This window comes from Carassius auratus, chromosome 44 (genome assembly GCF_003368295.1).
Source record: "Carassius auratus strain Wakin chromosome 44, ASM336829v1, whole genome shotgun sequence".
Classification (NCBI taxonomy): domain Eukaryota; kingdom Metazoa; phylum Chordata; class Actinopteri; order Cypriniformes; family Cyprinidae; genus Carassius; species Carassius auratus.
Genome location: NC_039286.1, coordinates 14,101,453 through 14,119,598, shown reverse-complemented (window position 1 = coordinate 14,119,598; position 18,146 = coordinate 14,101,453). Strand labels below are relative to the sequence as shown.

General features: G+C 36.4%; 2 protein-coding genes across 2 annotated transcripts; one reads left to right on the top strand and one right to left on the bottom strand.

Annotated features, from left to right (window-relative positions):
• Nucleotides 1-7,054: 7,054 nt before the first annotated feature.
• ccdc127b (coiled-coil domain containing 127b) lies at nt 7,055-8,581 on the bottom strand. Its single transcript, XM_026232583.1, has 3 exons — nt 8,367-8,581; nt 7,906-8,040; nt 7,055-7,812 (listed from the first exon to the last, which is right to left on the bottom strand). Exons 2-3 carry the CDS (start codon nt 8,027-8,029, stop codon nt 7,115-7,117), a joined length of 822 nt encoding a protein of 273 aa, XP_026088368.1. The 5' UTR covers nt 8,030-8,040; nt 8,367-8,581; the 3' UTR covers nt 7,055-7,114.
• Nucleotides 8,582-9,031: 450 nt separating this feature from the next.
• On the top strand, nt 9,032-17,811 carry sdha (succinate dehydrogenase complex, subunit A, flavoprotein (Fp)). Its single transcript, XM_026232582.1, has 15 exons — nt 9,032-9,143; nt 9,979-10,062; nt 10,252-10,413; nt 10,771-10,914; nt 11,028-11,192; nt 11,332-11,480; nt 12,416-12,540; nt 12,831-12,999; nt 13,304-13,499; nt 14,903-15,074; nt 15,185-15,303; nt 15,392-15,503; nt 16,105-16,235; nt 16,937-17,050; nt 17,200-17,811. Exons 1-15 carry the CDS (start codon nt 9,084-9,086, stop codon nt 17,284-17,286), a joined length of 1,989 nt encoding a protein of 662 aa, XP_026088367.1. The 5' UTR covers nt 9,032-9,083; the 3' UTR covers nt 17,287-17,811.
• Nucleotides 17,812-18,146: the final 335 nt, after the last annotated feature.

The following is an 18,146-nucleotide window of genomic DNA, read 5'->3' as shown; positions in this document are numbered from 1 at the left end:
ATGCGGTCCAATAGGTTTAACTTAATCTGGTGCAATGACATCATTATCACATGGCACAGCTGACTGGTTCTCTCTTGTATAGCCAATGAGCTCGCTTCTTCTGCAGCTTGCTTCAGAAACCCCTTCATCTTTGCCAGCACCACCTGTATAGATCTGCTATGAGGTATTCATGTATGCCCAGGGGTTATTTCATGTATGTTATATTTGCAGCAGCAATATTTCTTACATGCTCACAGCAGCATGTTGTGGATGTGTTGACAGTAGCAAGTCTCTGTACTTGCTCTGCCACAGCAGCAGCACCTTAGTAGATCTTTTTCGCCAAGACCAAATACATTAACATTGTTATGCACATTACCATGCCAATCCCTCCAAGAGTTGTCATGACAGAAATACGACTCTGTAATTTTCAGAAATCAAACTGAATAAGTGAAAGAAATAATCGAGTAAACAACCAACTCTTAAGGTATGAGCATTTGAAGTAAAGTGAGTAATGATGTGAAAAGTTCCATGACTTAATGATTATTTTTTTTACATTGATGATTCAAGTTTACATACAGTGTGTAAAACCTGTGATATGTGGTACATTTATGATCACATATTGTCTGTGTAGGTCATTATCAGGCTTCATTAATATTTAATTCTGTACATATAACAATTATTTTAGAATTACAGATGAGCTTCAGAAAATAGTTGTATCTTTTACAGCATAATATTGACATCACATCATCATGATATAACATCTAAGTAGATTCAAAGAATACTACATATAGAGAGGTTAAAGGCCTTTTTGATAGAGAGCACGTCAGTGTAAACATGGAAAGTCCACCTACTTTGTCATCCAATCAATTCAGTATTAGACTAGATCAAAGGTTTGCACCCTTTTTTGATGTCACAACTAATTGTTCAGTAGCCTAAATAAATGAATCAAAATTCTTTGATCATTTGTTTTACAATGTTGTGCAATTGATTAAATAACAGTAATTCAAAGATTGCTTTAAAAAAAACAAATAAAGCAGTGAAGACTACATCGATGTACAATGGTGAAGAGAGACTAAATATTAATTTTGTTAACTGTAAAGCAAAATTGATCATATTTAAACCTGATTTAAATGTGCTGTTGTCAAAAAAACAAAAAAACTAGAAACCTAATTCTTGAAATAGGTTCCTACATAAGTGTGGTGGTTTTATATATATATATTTTTTTTAAATCCTACACTTCAATTATGTTAGATCTACAAAACAAACAGTAGCTTACCTTCTATTTAAGGATCAGACTAGACTGATGGTAAAAAGTACATGCTATTATTCCTCTTAAATCTCCACCTTCGACTGTTTATACAGCACTGGTTTAACTGGTTTTGCAAATCAAATCAAATTTAAATCCCCACTTCCTATTGGAGATAGAGATGGCTTGATTTCTCTTTGCTCCAGTCACCAGCACCTCACTGCCTATCTGGTCTTTTATTACAAGCCTAAATCAAAGGCTTGCACACTTATTTTGACATCACAACTAATGCTAAATATTTTTTCTGATAAATTTCTGTGATAATTTGTTTTACAATATTGTGAACACAGTATCCAGAACCTTTATACTGAATAACTGCAATTCATAGATTGCTTAACTAAAGCACTTAAAGCAGTGAAATTTACACCTATAAACAACACTTAACAGATACTCAGTATTTATTTGGTAACACTAAAATACAAATGTTACCACTAAACAAGAATATTCTGTTGTTCTTGACTTGGTTCTACTCTTGTATAGTTCAACATATAATATATCATTAAACAAATTAATTGTTTGAATATCGTATATTTAATCACTTAAGAAATCATGCCTAAATTATATTAAGATTAAATAGTGAAATTATTTTAGCACAGACAGTAAATATCAAGTTAGTTAAGAACAAAAATCAAACATTGCAGAAGAGAACAAATCAGTTAGAAAATATAATCAGCTCCATGATTTTGTTTGTTGGTTTCAAGAAAGAAAAACAGAAGCAGCTTCTTGCAATATGTTCCTACACAGGTGTGGTCGTTTCATTTTTACATTACCCACTCATATTGGTATATATTTTTATATATTACACCTAAATCAGTTTAGGTAAAATATGCTTACCTTCTCTTCAAGGATCAGAATAGACTGACAGATATAATGCTGATATTCTTTTTAAATCTTTTTCTTGGGGGCTGTCTTCCCTCAACTATATATATATTCAATGTTGGTTAAACTGGTTCTGCAAATACAAAGCTTATGTAAATTCCCACTCCTTTTGGAGCTATGGATAGCCTGATTTGTTCTATTTTATTTGCTAAAGATGTGTGTTTACAATTCAATGCTAAGTGAAAGTGAAAGTGAAAGTGAAGTGACATTCAGCCAAGTATGGTGACCCATACTCAGAATTTGTGCTCTGCATTTAACCCATCCGAAATGCACACACACAGAGCAGTGAACACACACACACACACTGTGAGCACACACCCGGAGCAGTGGGCAGCCATTTATGCTGCGGCGCCCGGGGAGCAGTTGGGGGTTCGATGCCTTGCTCAAGGGCACCTAAGTCGTGGTATTGAAGGTGGAGAGAGAGCTGTTCATGCACTCCCCCCACCCACAATTCCGTCCGGCGCGAGACTAGAACTTACAACCCTTCGATTGGGAGTCCTACCCTCTAACCATTAGGCCACGACTTCCCACAAAAAACACATTCACACACCGACTGCGGTGTCTGCCATTCAAGGCGCCATCCAGCTCGTCGGGAGCAGCTGGGGTTAGGTGTCTTGCTCAAGAACACCTCGACACTTGGTCAGGTGGACCCAGGGATTGAACCAGCAACCTTCTGGTTTGTAGACAACCTACATGAACCACTGAGCCACTGCCGCCTAAGGTATTTGAAAGATTTGCTTCTTTTAAAAAGTGGGCCTTATTCTGAGAAATTAAAAATGTGATTAACATTTTGTACTCTCAGATTACAATACTGGAATATAAAATGTAAGTATTTCTATCCACACAAAAAACAGGTCACACTAAGATAGGCAGCTGTTGTCCTTCTTGCATCAATATACCAACAATCTCAGAATTTGGATCTAGATCCACTAGAATCCACTACATCCAGACGTACCGATCACCTGCACCTCATGGGTCCTGATAACATATATTAAAACTGTAAAATAATGGGTATGTTACTGTGCACATGGTATTTTGATTTTCTGTATATACAAAATTTAAAGAAATAGTTTTTATATGGAGAAATTAAGCATTAAATCACTTACTAATTGATCATCTGCAGTAAATGGATGCCATTTGATGCAGAAACAATTATTTGAATTTGAATCTTAAAATTTTATTTATTTTTTACAAACACATTGCATTTCACTTCACAAATCATTAACTGATGGACTGGAGTGGTGTGGATTACTTGTGGATTATTGTGATGTTTTTATCAGCTGTTTAGACATTCACTGCATAGGATCCACTGGTGAACAAGTGATGAAATGCTGCATTTCTCCAAATCTGATGAAGAAACAAACTCATCTACATCTTGAATGACGTGAGGGTAAATATGTTTTCAGCAAATTTAGGTTTTTGGCCGAACTATTCCTTTAAATTTCTCTTCCAACAAAAAATAAAATAATAAAATGAATAAATAAATACAAAATAATGATAAAATAATATATAAAACATAAAATTGAATCTCGTTATCTTTATTGATACTGAGATCTCATTTCATTATACATGTTCATTATAGAAAATGTTGTGTGCATTTATTCAATTTGCATTTGCACAATTTCTGCAGCAATGTATTTGCTATTCAAATTGGTTTTTAAATGACACATAGTCCAAAGATATGTGCATGCATAATTTATCTTCTTTGTTTGGTGCTATTTTCTTCCAAGTTGTAAGTGATGTGGATGAATATTTAACTAAATAGTCCAAATTCTGACCTTATTTATATATTGATGCCAGAAGGACCGCAGCAGCCAATGTCAGCGGGACCTTTTTCTGGTGTGGATGAAAATACTTTATATTTTACATTCCAATATGTTATGTTAATCACATATTTTATTTGATTGATTTCGTTAAAATGTATTTGAATAAGTTTATTGATTTTCATTATGTAATGTATTGAATGCAATTCTTACAGCATTGTTAGTGTCAAATTATTTTGTAATATTTTCTTTGTATGTACTGAAGTTGCAAATGGTTTGAAATGTACAATTATTCTTAACACTAATAAACCAGTTTAACTGCAAATTAAACAAAGTGATAACAATGTTATCTGCAACTTCTGCTTTGTCAGTGCGTCTTTACAGGTGAGGTTTTCTTTATTTGATCTCTGGAAAACAGGCTTGTTAAAATAAAGTTATTCAAAAATGAATTCTATAAAAAAATTAATCCTGTACACTGAATGATATTAACTGTAGATTTGTCCAAGGGAATCATATTAAACTATAGGCTACATTGATAAACAATTTTGAACAGAGAGGCATTTATTTTTTAGTCCAGATTTTCCTAAAATATTCCTTATAAAACTGTGTGGCAATCTATTTTTTCTCATTTTCAAGTAACTCCTTAAGTTTCCTCTGCCAGTCTTCAACACATGTGTTTATTGTGGCTCTTGAGCAGGGTTCAGGATGCTGGAAGATCTTGAGGAGATCAGTTTTTATATTGAGTTGATGTGCGATAGGGTCACTGGAGACCATGCTGGTTAACTCTAAGTATTGCTGCAAATGATGTCTTGTCTAGCATATAACAACCTGTGGACCTCGTGAATCACAAGCATTGCTTTGTCCTCCCTTCTGTCTTTCTCAATGCTTCTCCTCAAGCAATCCATTTCATTTCTTATTCTGCTTTGCATGAACCATTCTGTAAAGAAGCAAAGAATATGCAGGAAGCTGATAGTCTTTCTTTACATGCAAAGCTTATTTAAATTCCCACCCTCTTTTTGCAGACATGAGCTGGCATGATTTTATTTTTTTAAAGAATGTTTTGCAGTGCATTGCTTTTAATTCATTGAGGGATTTTCTTTCTTTTAATTTAAGTTGTACTTTCTTTCTTCTTTTATTTGCATTTCACCTCTTACAATAAACCCGGTGTTGTGCATTGCTATAAATGTTGTTGTGTCCATGACAAACTGTGTGTGTTGCTATGTTTTATGTCATTTTTTAATAAATAATCTACATGGATAACTGTAAATATGAATTAAATCTGTGATAAACATGTAACAACCTCTTAGTATAAAATGTGAGGATTTCCATCCACACCAGGAAAAGGTCACATTCAGATCTCCCCACGAAGAAACCAATATAACAAAATTGAATGGTTAAAAATAATTTTTTTAGAGCTATAGATTCATTTCTGATCTCCCAGTGTTACTTCTTTGTCTGTATGCCGAGTATAGCCGCTGAAGATGAAGCGTTGTCTGCAGACGCTAGTATTTAAGATACAGCCACATCAGACGCCCATTCCTGTGCTTTTCTGCATTGAGTAAATTGGCACAAATGTGACCATTCTTAAAAATATCTCTGAGACCTTCCTCCATTATCAGATGTGCAACAAGGGACTCTCTGGCTGTATAAACCAACATTTCCTTCTCTCTCTCTCTCAAAATAACTACAAAAATCCCAATGCCTTTCCATCAGCCTGTTGTTTTTTGTTTTGTTTTTAAACTTCATGGGATAAGATTGTTCCTCATGTTTCTGATCTGGGAATCCAGGGCATGATGATGGATCTTGATTTTGGTATCCCTGAATTTAAATGGAATCAGTGTGGACTTGACTTTTACATGCAATTTTTTCACAGTGTCCGTACACACTATTAAAGCCCCCTTAAAGGGTTAGTTCCAACCAAAAATGATAGTGTCGTGTAGTACATACCAAAGGCAACGACTGCCAACAAGAACCTAATTCAGCTTTCTGCCGTCACCACCCTCCTCTCTGGATCATTCATGCTTTGTGGACTGCAGCTGAATCAATATGTAAAAGAGAAAGACTATTCTAAGTACAGACAGACAGACAATTGTTTGAATATTATATTAGGCCATAGAACTGATGAATATTACAAAAGATATCAAGTCAGTAACAGAATGACATCAGCTCAATGCTTTTTTTCATTAATGAATTCAGGACTAATGTGGATCAGAGGTAAAAAAAAAAAAAAAAAAAAAAAAAGTACATAAATACTGTTCAGTTTTTTTGCACAGACCGATCGTTTCGTGTATCGTCACGAGCTGCAGGGTTTAATTTGGTTTTGTCTGTGTGGTTTTTTTTTTACTCTCAAAGCCATGGCCCATTGACTGCCATTATAAGACTGATAAGTTAAAAATCTTAATTTGTGTTCTACTGAAGAAACAAAGTCACCTACATCTTGGATCCCTTGGAGGTACGCAGATAAACATAATATTTACATTTTTGGGTGAACTATCCCTTTAAAGGTGCCGTATGTAATATTGACAGCTTGCAGGGGAAATGGGTGCTGCAGTCCAAATTCTTCAGACTCGATGCTTATGCTCACATGGGTTACCAGATTGATGATAAGTTGATCATTTTATGTATCCGCATTTTAATATACAAGAGATTTAAGTTATTTTAACACAGAAAGTAATGCAAAGGTAGTTTAAGTGGCAGATCAGGTCAAACATTGGAAAAGAGAACAAATCGGTTAGAAAGTAACTCCATCTTAATAATTTTTTTGTTGGTTGTATGAAGGAAGAAAGACATCAAAAGCAGGTGTGATTATATTTAGCAATGGTTTGAAGTTAAAATGTCTTGATGGATTTGTTTCTTACAAACACGCAGCTTTTCTCTTCATGAGGTGTTAATTGCTGTATTGGGGTGGTGCTGGTTACTTGTGGATTATTGTGATGTTTCAATCGGCTGTCTGGACTCTCATTCTGACGGCACCCTGAGCATCTATTAGTGAGGAAGTGATGTAATACTAAATTTCTCCAAATCTGATGAACAAACAAACTCATCTACATCTTTTCAGCAAATTTTCATTTCTGAGTAAAATACTCCTTTAAGTTACTCTTCCCACCAAGAAAAGAATATTACAAAATTGAGTCTCATTAACTTTATTGACAACGAGCTCTTAATACATCATTTTAGTGATACAGATTCATTTCTGATCTCCCAGTGTCACTTTTTTTGTCTGGAGCATAGCCTCCTCAGCTCTCTGGTGTGACTGAAGCGTGAGCTGCAGACGCCAGTATTTGAGATACAGCCACATCAGACTGCCATTCCTGCGCTCATCTGTGTTGAGATACTGAGCACAACTGTGATCATTCTTAAAAATATCCCTGAGACCGTCCTCCATCTCCAGATGTGCAAGAAGGGGCTCTTTAACCGTACGAACCAGAAGGTCTTTCTCCACCTCCACCCTCCTCGCACGGGGCACCAAAATACTGCAAAAGGCCCTCTGCCTTTCCACCAGCCGGTACTCTACATCTTTCAGAGCCAGTGAAGCACTCCGCTCTCGCTCTTTCTCCTTTTCCAGGGCCTCGTGGAAGAGGGCGCCACCAGGTCCTGCGTAACGCAATCTAGATTTTTCGTTTTCTAGAGCTTCACGTTCCAACCTCAAGCCTCGACGTTCCTCCTCGAGCTGCTGACTCTGGGAAGCCAGGGCTTGTCGGTAGCCATGCACTCGCAGCTTTTCCTTTTCTAGATCAAGCTGGAGCTGAGCTGTTTCTTTGTGGTTTTCAGAGAGCGTCTGTCTGTATTTCACATCCAGGTCCTTCTGGGTCGTCTCTAAGGTCTTTTCGTACTTGACCTTGGCCTCCTCGATTTCCTTTTGAGATTCTTTTGACCAGATCCATCCTAAGGCATAACACAAGACAAAAATAAGTAAAATATGAAATGCAATTGATCACAATTTACACGCTACTGAAGCAAGTGTTGTGTATTACATACGAAAGGCAGCGAGTCCCAGCATGGGCACCAGGAGGGCATAGTTCCACTTGCTGCTGTCCCCATCACCATCACCCTGCCTCTCTGGCCTTATATTCCAGTCCTGAGGATCATTCAGGTTATTCATGTGGACTGCAGCTGGAAAATAAATGCATACTTCTATATCAAACATTTGACCAATATAATATAAAAAGGGAAACTGTAAATTCCGACATTAAATTACTGAAAAAAATCAAATGCCTAATTTTAATTTATAGTGATGCATTACTATCCTTATGCAAACTGAAAGTTGCATTCTCATTCGAAGCGCAAGACCTAAGTTGAAGAATATGACACTTCCTGTTTGCACGACATCCATGTGTGATTTGGCTAGTAACTACTCTTTTAACAAAGAACATTTACTACTAGTCATGCAAGCACAATACATGTTGGCAATCCAAAAACACATCAAATGTCTGAGTTACCTTGCAAGTATTCAAAAGCTCTCGTCCTTTATCAAAAAGGGTCAAATAGTCGCTTCCATACATAGGTAGAGCTGAAGCCTGCGTCACTGTTCTTGGACAAAAAATATCGCTTGTTTATAAGTATGAGGATTATATTATATACAGTGGAATTTACAGTAAACAACTCCACTCAGCTTCAAAGGATGTTTTCTTTAGTTTTTTGGGACAACACTAACCGACAAATCCCCCCACTATGGACAAACATTGGTACGGTCCTCATCGAAGCTGCGAATCGGGCTTCTGATTCATTTGAACCGAATCGTTCGGATATTTTCAATCAGTTGGTTGAGCCTGCGCGTTTGCATTTGGCCGACATTTTTCGTGTTAAATTGTGGGAAATTCTTAAATATTTTATTTATACAAATTACTACCCGAATAAACTGAGAACGAAAGTAGGAGTTGTTCAAGTGAACCGAGGATTCGGGTGATGGAACGAAAAGTTAAATGAATCTTTTTATGAGCTGAATCATTGCTACAACAAATTGACCTACATATGCGATTACAATAAACAACATATTACTAGAACCTAATCAAGTCAATGCGCCGCGCCGTGAAGCCGGACGAAAGAATCAATCACTGAATCATTTGAACTGTTCGAAAGAACCGATTCGTGGAAATGACGATCCCATCACAAGCGCTTGCGTGTTCAATGTTGTTCATCAGTCAGAATCGAGCAACATGGCCGCAGTGTGCGCTGCCTCCCGTGTCCTCGGAAGAAAGATTGTGTCATCTACAGCTGTAAGCCCTCTCATATATTCTTATATTCTTACTATTTAATGTAATTCGGCCAGTGCAGGCCGACAGTTGAACTGCTGTATACTCGGATGTCGCTGTAGTCTATTGTAGCCTGTTGTGTGCTGGTTTTGTAACCATCATCTGCTGGGTTAAGTAACAGCGTTACGTAGTATCAGTTTGTTACATACGTTTACGTTTTATGTGATGCTGTTTTATTAACAGAGCTTGCCTTTTAGCAGTAATGCTTGAGGGTTTTTCCACCTAATGTATTGTGGCATTTCACAGGAGTGAAGTTTGATAGGAATCCATTGAAGGTCAAACAGGCAGCATTAGCATTAGCCATGTGATGATAAATCATCATGCCATTATATGAGATATTATCTCTTTTTAAAGTGTTTGGATGCATTTTTAGTCGATCCTCTAACAGTGTCCAATGTAATCGCACAGCCTATATTTGATCTATCTATTACAATGAAGCATTAACTAGACGCCTCACTGTTATGTCACCAGAAAAGACCAGAATGCATTTGTTGTTGTCACTACGCATTGTTGCAATGATGTTTTCTTACTAAAAATGAAACCCATTTGTCATTTACTTAAAGATGGTTTGACTTATTAATTCCAGATTTTTGAATAAGAATGCAAAAAAATTCAAACAGAAAGAAATTTAAATTAACTTTGAATTGAAATGTTTAAACATTCATTTTCTTTGAAGCTGCCTTGCAACAATATGGTTGTCTATACAGATAAATGTGCATTGAATAAATACTTAATCACAGATGTGATTTTGTGTAGATGTTTAACTATTAAAATTAATAATTTTTGCTGTTTTATTCAGCTGCCAGCAGTGTGCCAGACGAGCAACCGCAAGTTGCATTTCTCCATCTATGGAAAAAGGGGAGATGCAAAAGTCTCAGATGCTGTAAGTATATATGCTACTCCTTCATATGGTTTCAGTAGTATTCATTTTGCATGTAGTATTGACAGTTATACTTGTACATGCATCACCATCGCAGGTTATTTAGGTAGTTGTCACTTTAAAGAACAACATTAGATGTCGCAGGCTACTGGTCTTGTGTGATCAGTGTGTTTTTGGTGTTTGTCCCCTCAGATCTCCACTCAGTATCCAGTAGTAGACCACGAGTTTGATGCTGTCGTGGTGGGAGCGGGAGGCGCAGGTCTGCGTGCAGCTTTCGGTCTGTCAGAGGCGGGTTTTAACACCGCCTGTGTCACCAAACTTTTCCCCACCCGCTCACACACAGTGGCCGCACAGGTTTGGAGACTTCCTCTTGCATTTTTCCTTGTTATCATTAAGCAACAACACAACCTGCTCTCTTACACCCTCTCATATACTGCAACAGCTTTCTCTGTCATCTGGATTTATACTAGTTTTTTACTGATCAGGAACAGATCGAATGGGAATCAGTTCTTCAGAGCGTCTAATATATATATATATATATAATATATAATATATATAATATATATATATATATATATATATATATATATATATAATTCAAAAAGTGAAGTTTAAATCTAATTTATTTATTTAAACTGTATTTAATTACTATATTTATTTGTAATTATCTAAAATGAATCATAACTTTATTGTTTTTTGTTTATAAAATAGGGTGGGATTAATGCTGCATTGGGCAACATGGAGGAGGACGACTGGCGTTGGCACTTTTATGACACAGTGAAGGGATCTGATTGGCTGGGAGACCAGGATGCCATTCACTACATGACGGAGCAGGCTCCTGCTGCAGTGGTGGAGGTGAGAGACGCTCACAGAAACACTGTCAGGAGACTGACACTGGATGAGAAGAAGAAGAGTTTCCCTGTCTCTAACTCAAGCATTACTTTCTCTCAACATGATCGTGTTTTCAGCTGGAGAACTTCGGTATGCCGTTCAGCCGTACTGAGGAAGGGAGGATCTATCAGCGTGCCTTCGGAGGACAGAGTCTGAAGTTCGGTAAAGGAGGTCAGGCTCACAGATGCTGCTGTGTGGCGGACAGGACGGGTCACTCTCTTCTTCACACGCTCTATGGACGGGTGAGTGAGAGTCTGTGCAAGTGATCGGGCTGGGGTTTATTAAACCGTCTAGATTTAAAATCCTAGCCGAAATGACAGACATTATGTTGACTCTGCCAAACTGGGACAGGCCTGTCTGATTGTGTGTGTTGGTGTCTAGTCTCTAAGGTATGACACCAGTTATTTTGTGGAGTATTTTGCCCTGGATCTGCTGATGGAGGATGGCGAGTGTAAGGGAGTCATTGCGTTGTGCATGGAGGATGGATCCATCCACCGATTCAGAGCCAAGAACACAGTCATTGCCACTGGGTGAGAGAAATGATGTCTTAAAAGTATATTTAACTGAAAAAGGAAAATTCTGGCATTTACGAACCCTTAATTTATTCCAAACCTGTATGAGTTTCTTTTTTCTGATTAACACAAAAAAAGACAATTTAAAGAAAGCGAGTAGCCAAGTCGTTGCTGGCCTACACTTGTATGGGGAAAAAACAGGAAGTCAAAGGGAAACAGTAACAGTTTGGATGCCCACATTCTTCAAATTCTCACTTTTATCTTGTGTGTTCAGCAAAAGAAAGAAATTCATATGGGTTTGGAAAAACATGAGGGTGAATAATAACAATAATAATAATAATAATAACAGAATTTACCCTTTTGGGTGAGCTATCCCTTTAAGCATTCGGCAGTGTTATTTAAGTATTGTTTGTATACTATTAAAGTGTTTCATTAATATTTTTCAATAAGGTTTTATATATTAACTTGTATATAGTTTTCACTCTTAATTTGATGTGCTTTTGTAGTGTTATTAGTGCTGTTTTTGTTTCAGTAAGTGTTTTAGTACACATTTTATTAGTTATTTTAGTTTCCAATACTACATTTATTTTTTTTAAGCTGTTCATCTAATATTTAGATTCTATTTTATTTCAGCTTTATTTGTATTTAATCATAGAGTTTTTATATTTTTAGTTTAGTTTTAGTTAAAAGTATAAAAAAAAATATTTTTCTTAAAATAGTTTTACTTGGATCATTAAAAGTTAGTTTGTTTCTGTTTGAAATAAATTAATTGAATTTTAATATATATATATATATATATATATATATATATATATATATATATATATATATATATAATTAATTTAGTTTTTAAAATAACAAAAACTGACATTATTTATTTAAAAAAAATAGCTAAAAAAAAAAGCATTATTAGAAGCATGCAAATAAAACTATGAATTGTGTTTTCTCTGCAGAGGTTATGGCCGTACATTCTTCAGTTGTACATCAGCCCACACCAGCACCGGAGACGGTAATGCCATGGTGACCCGTGCCGGTCTGCCCTGTCAGGATCTCGAATTTGTTCAGTTCCACCCCACAGGTGAGCTCCTTCTTTCATTAGCCTGGAGGAGTCCTTTAGAAGGCCTTCACTGTCTTCTAAAGCATCTTTGCCACTGTTTGTGAGGGAATGAATGTCTGTCTTAGTTTACAGCATGATTCTGTCTCATGTCACAGCAGCAATGTCTAACAGTTATATATACTGGCCGTGGGTATACGGTTTCTTTGCAGCGTTCATGTGTGTCTGTGTTGATACTCGATCACCTGTGTTATAAATATCCAGCTCAGCCACCCTATGGCTGGTTTCAAATGACCTCTGACCTATTCTCTCAGGAATCTATGGAGCCGGATGCCTGATCACAGAGGGCTGTCGTGGAGAGGGAGGAATCCTGATCAACAGTGAAGGAGAGAGGTTCATGGAGCGTTACGCACCCAATGCTAAAGATCTGGCCTCTAGAGACGTGGTCTCACGGTCCATGACCATCGAGATCCGGGAAGGAAGGTATAATATACTTACTTTTTACTATAATATTAATCTGCTATTTTGTGCCCAGAACACAGTCACCAGCTTAGACTTAAAATCACCCCCAAAAGAACATGCCATTATTGTTTCAGATGAGAAAAGCATTGAACAGACATTACAAAAAGTAGCTTTATAAAGAAATATTTTGTATTAAGATATTCTCTCAATATGAAACTGCCAGGGAAGTACCTGTCTTTAATAAGTGAGTGATTGAGTCATTCATTCAGCTGATTTGAAGCAAGTGACTGTGGTTATGAATGAGTTTCCACCCTGTTTCCTGCAGAGGTGTTGGTCCAGATAAAGACCACGTCTACCTGCAGCTCCATCATCTTCCTCCTCAGCAGCTCGCTGCTCACCTGCCCGGCATCTCTGAGACCGCCATGATCTTTGCTGGAGTGGACGTCACAAAAGAGCCCATCCCAGTGTTACCCACCGTCCACTACAACATGGGCGGAATCCCCACCAACTACAAGGGACAGGTATTCTCATCTCTTTGAATATTGCTAGGGTATTAAAAAATACCATATGGAGTGTTATTTGTCCCACAATGTTTGGTGTAGCACCAGTTATTATTACAGTTTTGTGTTAGAACTGTATTTGTAAAAAAAAATTGGTACGAGTATATTGTTTTATTTTAAAGAAATTACCACTTTTAATCAGTAAGGATCTATTCAATTGCAATAAAATTAAATTCCAAGACTCCAAAAAAAATTTTTTTTTTAATGAGATATCCATTATTTTTTATGAGATATATTTTTAAGAAAATTATTTTTGTAAAATGATCTATGAAGTTATAAATTGTGTTAAACATATTTATCCTTTTCCCCAATGATGAGCCAATGCAGCTTGAAAAATTAATCACTTTTTTCATCTGAAAGTTTATGCTAGTAAAATGAATTTATTTTGTATTAACTTTTTCACACACACTTATGTTGTTTCTTGAGAACTAAATATGCAGGTTTCATAAATTTGGACATTTTTTTTGAACAATCAAGAGTCCCAAATTTGATGGGATTTAATTAAATTCCATTATTTCCAATGGGGATAATACTGGTAATAGTAATTCTCAGATTATCACTAATTAAAATTATTATATTGTTTATACAGTATTGTTTTTTAGTGTGGGTCATGTGTAATTAGAAATGAAGTTATTTCTTATTTTTGTTTTATTAATAACATATTGGTAAAAAAAAATGTATAGCCTGAATGCAGTGTAGGTTGCTTTGGATAAAAGCATCTGCTAAATGCATAAATATAAATGCAGTAATAACATGGTAACATTTAAAGCACATTCACTCTTTAATAAGAATTTGCTGATCAGATAAAATATGGTTTTAGTTTAAAACAAAAATTATGTTTTTAAGTTATGACTTTTTTATAAAAAAGTTTGGTAACACTTTAGAATAAGGTTCCATTAGTTAATATTAGTTAACTACTTTAGTTAACATGAACTAAGCAAGAACAATCCGTCTACAGCATTTATAAGTCTTAGTTGATGTTAATTTCAACATTTACTAATGCATTATTTAAATCAAAAGTTGTGCTTGTTAACATTAGTTAATGCACTGTGAATTACCATGAACTAACAATGAATAACTGTATTTTCATTAACTAACATTAACGAAGATGAATAAATACAGTAATAAATGTATTATTCATTGTTTGTTCATGTTAATTAATACATTAACTAACATTAACTAATGGAACCTTATTCTAAAGTGTTACCAAAAGTTTCCTTGTATCCAAAACTGACCCAGAATGTGAAAATGGTATACAGGTTTTGAATGCATTGTGATAGTTACATCATAACGTAAATGTTCATATCACTGTGTGGAAGTGGTTCTCTGGAGAGCGTGACACTAATATCCTCTGATCCTCGCAGGTCATCACTCATAAGGATGGAGAGGACATGGTGGTGCCAGGCCTGTACGCCTGCGGTGAGGCCGGCTGTGCATCAGTGCACGGGGCCAACCGCCTGGGCGCAAACTCACTGCTGGATCTGGTTGTGTTTGGACGCGCTTGTGCCCTGACCATTGCTGAGATAAACACTCCAGGTAGCTTCACTGCATTTAAGGAATGCTCTAGTTGCAATGGCATCAAAGGTTATTTGTTCATATATTTCATATATAAAACAGCCGTGTAATGGTTTCATCCTGTCTCACAGGAGAGAAGCTTTCCCCTCTGAAACCCAATGCAGGAGAGGCGTCTGTCGCCAATCTGGACAAGATCCGCTTTGCTGACGGCAGTACCAGAACCTCAGAGATCAGACTGAATATGCAGAAGGTCCGGCGAGAGAATCATAAAGTTCTAGACTGATCATTATAAGATCATAATTGAATCTGGTGTTTTGTGTTGTTCTTCTGAACCTCAGACCATGCAGAGTCACGCTGCTGTGTTCCGCACCGGAGACGTCCTGAAGGAAGGCTGTGACAAGATGGACTCGGTCTACAAGTCTCTGGATGACATCAAGACGTTTGACAGAGGTCAGACTAGAAATAAAAGACCAGAGCAAATACCTTAAATACCTCCACACTCACGCACACTATTGTTCAAATGTTTGGAGTCAGTACTAATAAATACTTTATTTCAGCAGTTATGCATTTAATTTATTAAAAGTGACAGACTGGACCGTTCAAAATATTTGTGTTAAAAAAGGTGATCTTTCTATTCATTAAAGAATCCTAAAAGATAAAATAAAAGGATGGTTTCCACAAATATATGAAACAGCAACTGTTTTCAACACTGATAATAATCGGAAATGTTTCTTGAGCAGCAAATCAGCATATTAGAATGATTTCTGAAGATCGTGTGACACTGAAGACTGGAGGAATGATGCTGAAAATACAGCTTTGATCCTAGATTACATTTTACAATATATTTAAGTAAAAACAGCTCATTTAAATTATAATTATATTTCACCATATTTCAGCTTTTACTGTGTTTTTTAATAATGTAGACTTGGTGAGCATAAGAGAAAAGTGTTGCTCTTTGTTTTCTTGATCTGCACCACTGTATTAAAAAGGTTGTGTTGTTGCTGCAGTGTGGTGGTTCTTATGGTACTTTGTGCTGCTGTTATGTCTCCAGGCATCGTGTGGAACACTGATCTGGTGGAGACTCTGGAGCTGCAGAATCTGATGTTGAACGCGGTGCAGACAATCGTCGGCGCTGAGGCCCGTAAAGAGAGCAGAGGTGCTCACGCACGCGAGGACTTCAAGGTCAACTTTCTGAAACCAGCATGCTTTTTTAAGGACAACATTTTGAAAATTTATCTGAAAAGTTATACAAAAAGTAATCTGAATTTTTAGTGTTCAGTATGTTTTTTTTTACCTAGTAAAAATGACATCTTGGCTATAGAAAATGGAGATGTTTTGTGTATTTTACAAATAAAAATGAGCTGAAAACCTACTCTCCTTAAAGCTATCCAAGATTAGGATGAGTTTGTTTCTTCATCAGATTTGGAAAAATGTAGCATTATATCAATTGCTCACCAAAGGATCCTCTGCAGTGAATGGGTGCCGTCAGAATGAGAATCTAAACAGCTGATTAAAAACATCACAATAATCCACAGCACTCCAGTCCATCAGTTAACATCTTGTGAAGTTTAAACGTCTTGATAGATTAGTTTTTTGTTCAAGACATTAACTGATGGACTGAAGCGGTGTAAGTTGTGGATTATTGTGATGTTTTTATCAGCTGTTTGGACTCTCATTCTGATGGCACCCATTCACTGCAAACAATCCAGAACAAAGTAATGCAATGCTTAATTTTTCCAAAACTGTTCTGATGAACAAACAAACTCATCTACATCTTAGATGGCCTGAGGGTGAGAAAATGTAAAAAAAAAAAAAAAAAAAAGCTGTCATGTTGGTAATACGTTTGCATCATTAATGGTTTTGTTACCCTGTGTTGTTTACAGGACCGTGTGGATGAGTACGATTACACCAAGCCTCTGCAGGGACAAGTGAAGAAGCCTTTGGAACAGCACTGGAGGAAACACACACTGTCCTATGTGGATCCCAAGACAGGAAAGGTAAATATATTATGAATCCTCTGGTAATTTGTGAGAATTTTTTCGTATTGTTAGCTTTCAGTTCATTTGTTTACCTTTGAAATCTTTCTTGATAGTCTGCATACGAGAAAAAGCATTATGTTAGTATAACATACAAACTTGTGTTTCAGGTGACTCTGGAGTACAGACCTGTGATTGACAACTCTCTGAACGCAGAGGACTGCGCTGCCATTCCCCCTGCGATCCGCTCCTATTAAACACATCCTGGCCCGCACCAGCTGACTCCGCCCTTTTGCTTATTTATAATCAGCCAATGAATTAATGAATATCTTGCATTTGACAAGCTACACTTCACTGAAATAAGACCACAATAAAACTCACTTCAAAAATATATATAAGAGCAAATCATAAAGCTGCAGTAGTCAGACTCCGTGTTAAAGATCCAACTGTGTGATATATTGGTGTATCTTCTCTAAAACACATCCATCACATTTGCTCTAAACCATGCTGGCAAGTAAATCATTAAATATTTAATATTTAAATGTTGAATGATTGTCATTACACTGTCAAGAAGCTATTCGCACCTTGTGAAAAATTTAATAAACTAGTAAACAACTTGACAGTTTGGGATGCTAATGCAGTGGTTTCACATGTATTTGACCTGGTGGCCTTTCGTTCTCAAACACCCTCACAACTCATTAGATGTAAAGTTCTGTATATCTTGCATGTTTTGTATTGTAGGTTCTGTTTAAGCTCAATAAAAATGATCTGGGTGATAATAATTGGGTCTGTGATATTGACTCTAATTTATTTGTGTTTGCTGCAGAGAGAAAATCTGCTGGAAAGTACAGTGGGTTAAATGTTTACAATGTTAAGTGTGCAGTGGTAATCAAAAAAAAAAAAAAAAGAGTTAAATCCAACTGCTGGAATGGGTAGCTGTTATAAAGTAATCTTACCCGTAGATGGCAGAGAAATTCACAAAAAAAAAACTTCAGGCCTTCGTGTCAACTATTGTGTTTTTAAAACAGTTTCTGAGGCTCACCAAGGCTGCATTTTTTAAATAAAAAATACTGTCAAAACAGTGGTATTGTGAAATATAGCAATTGAAAATATCAAA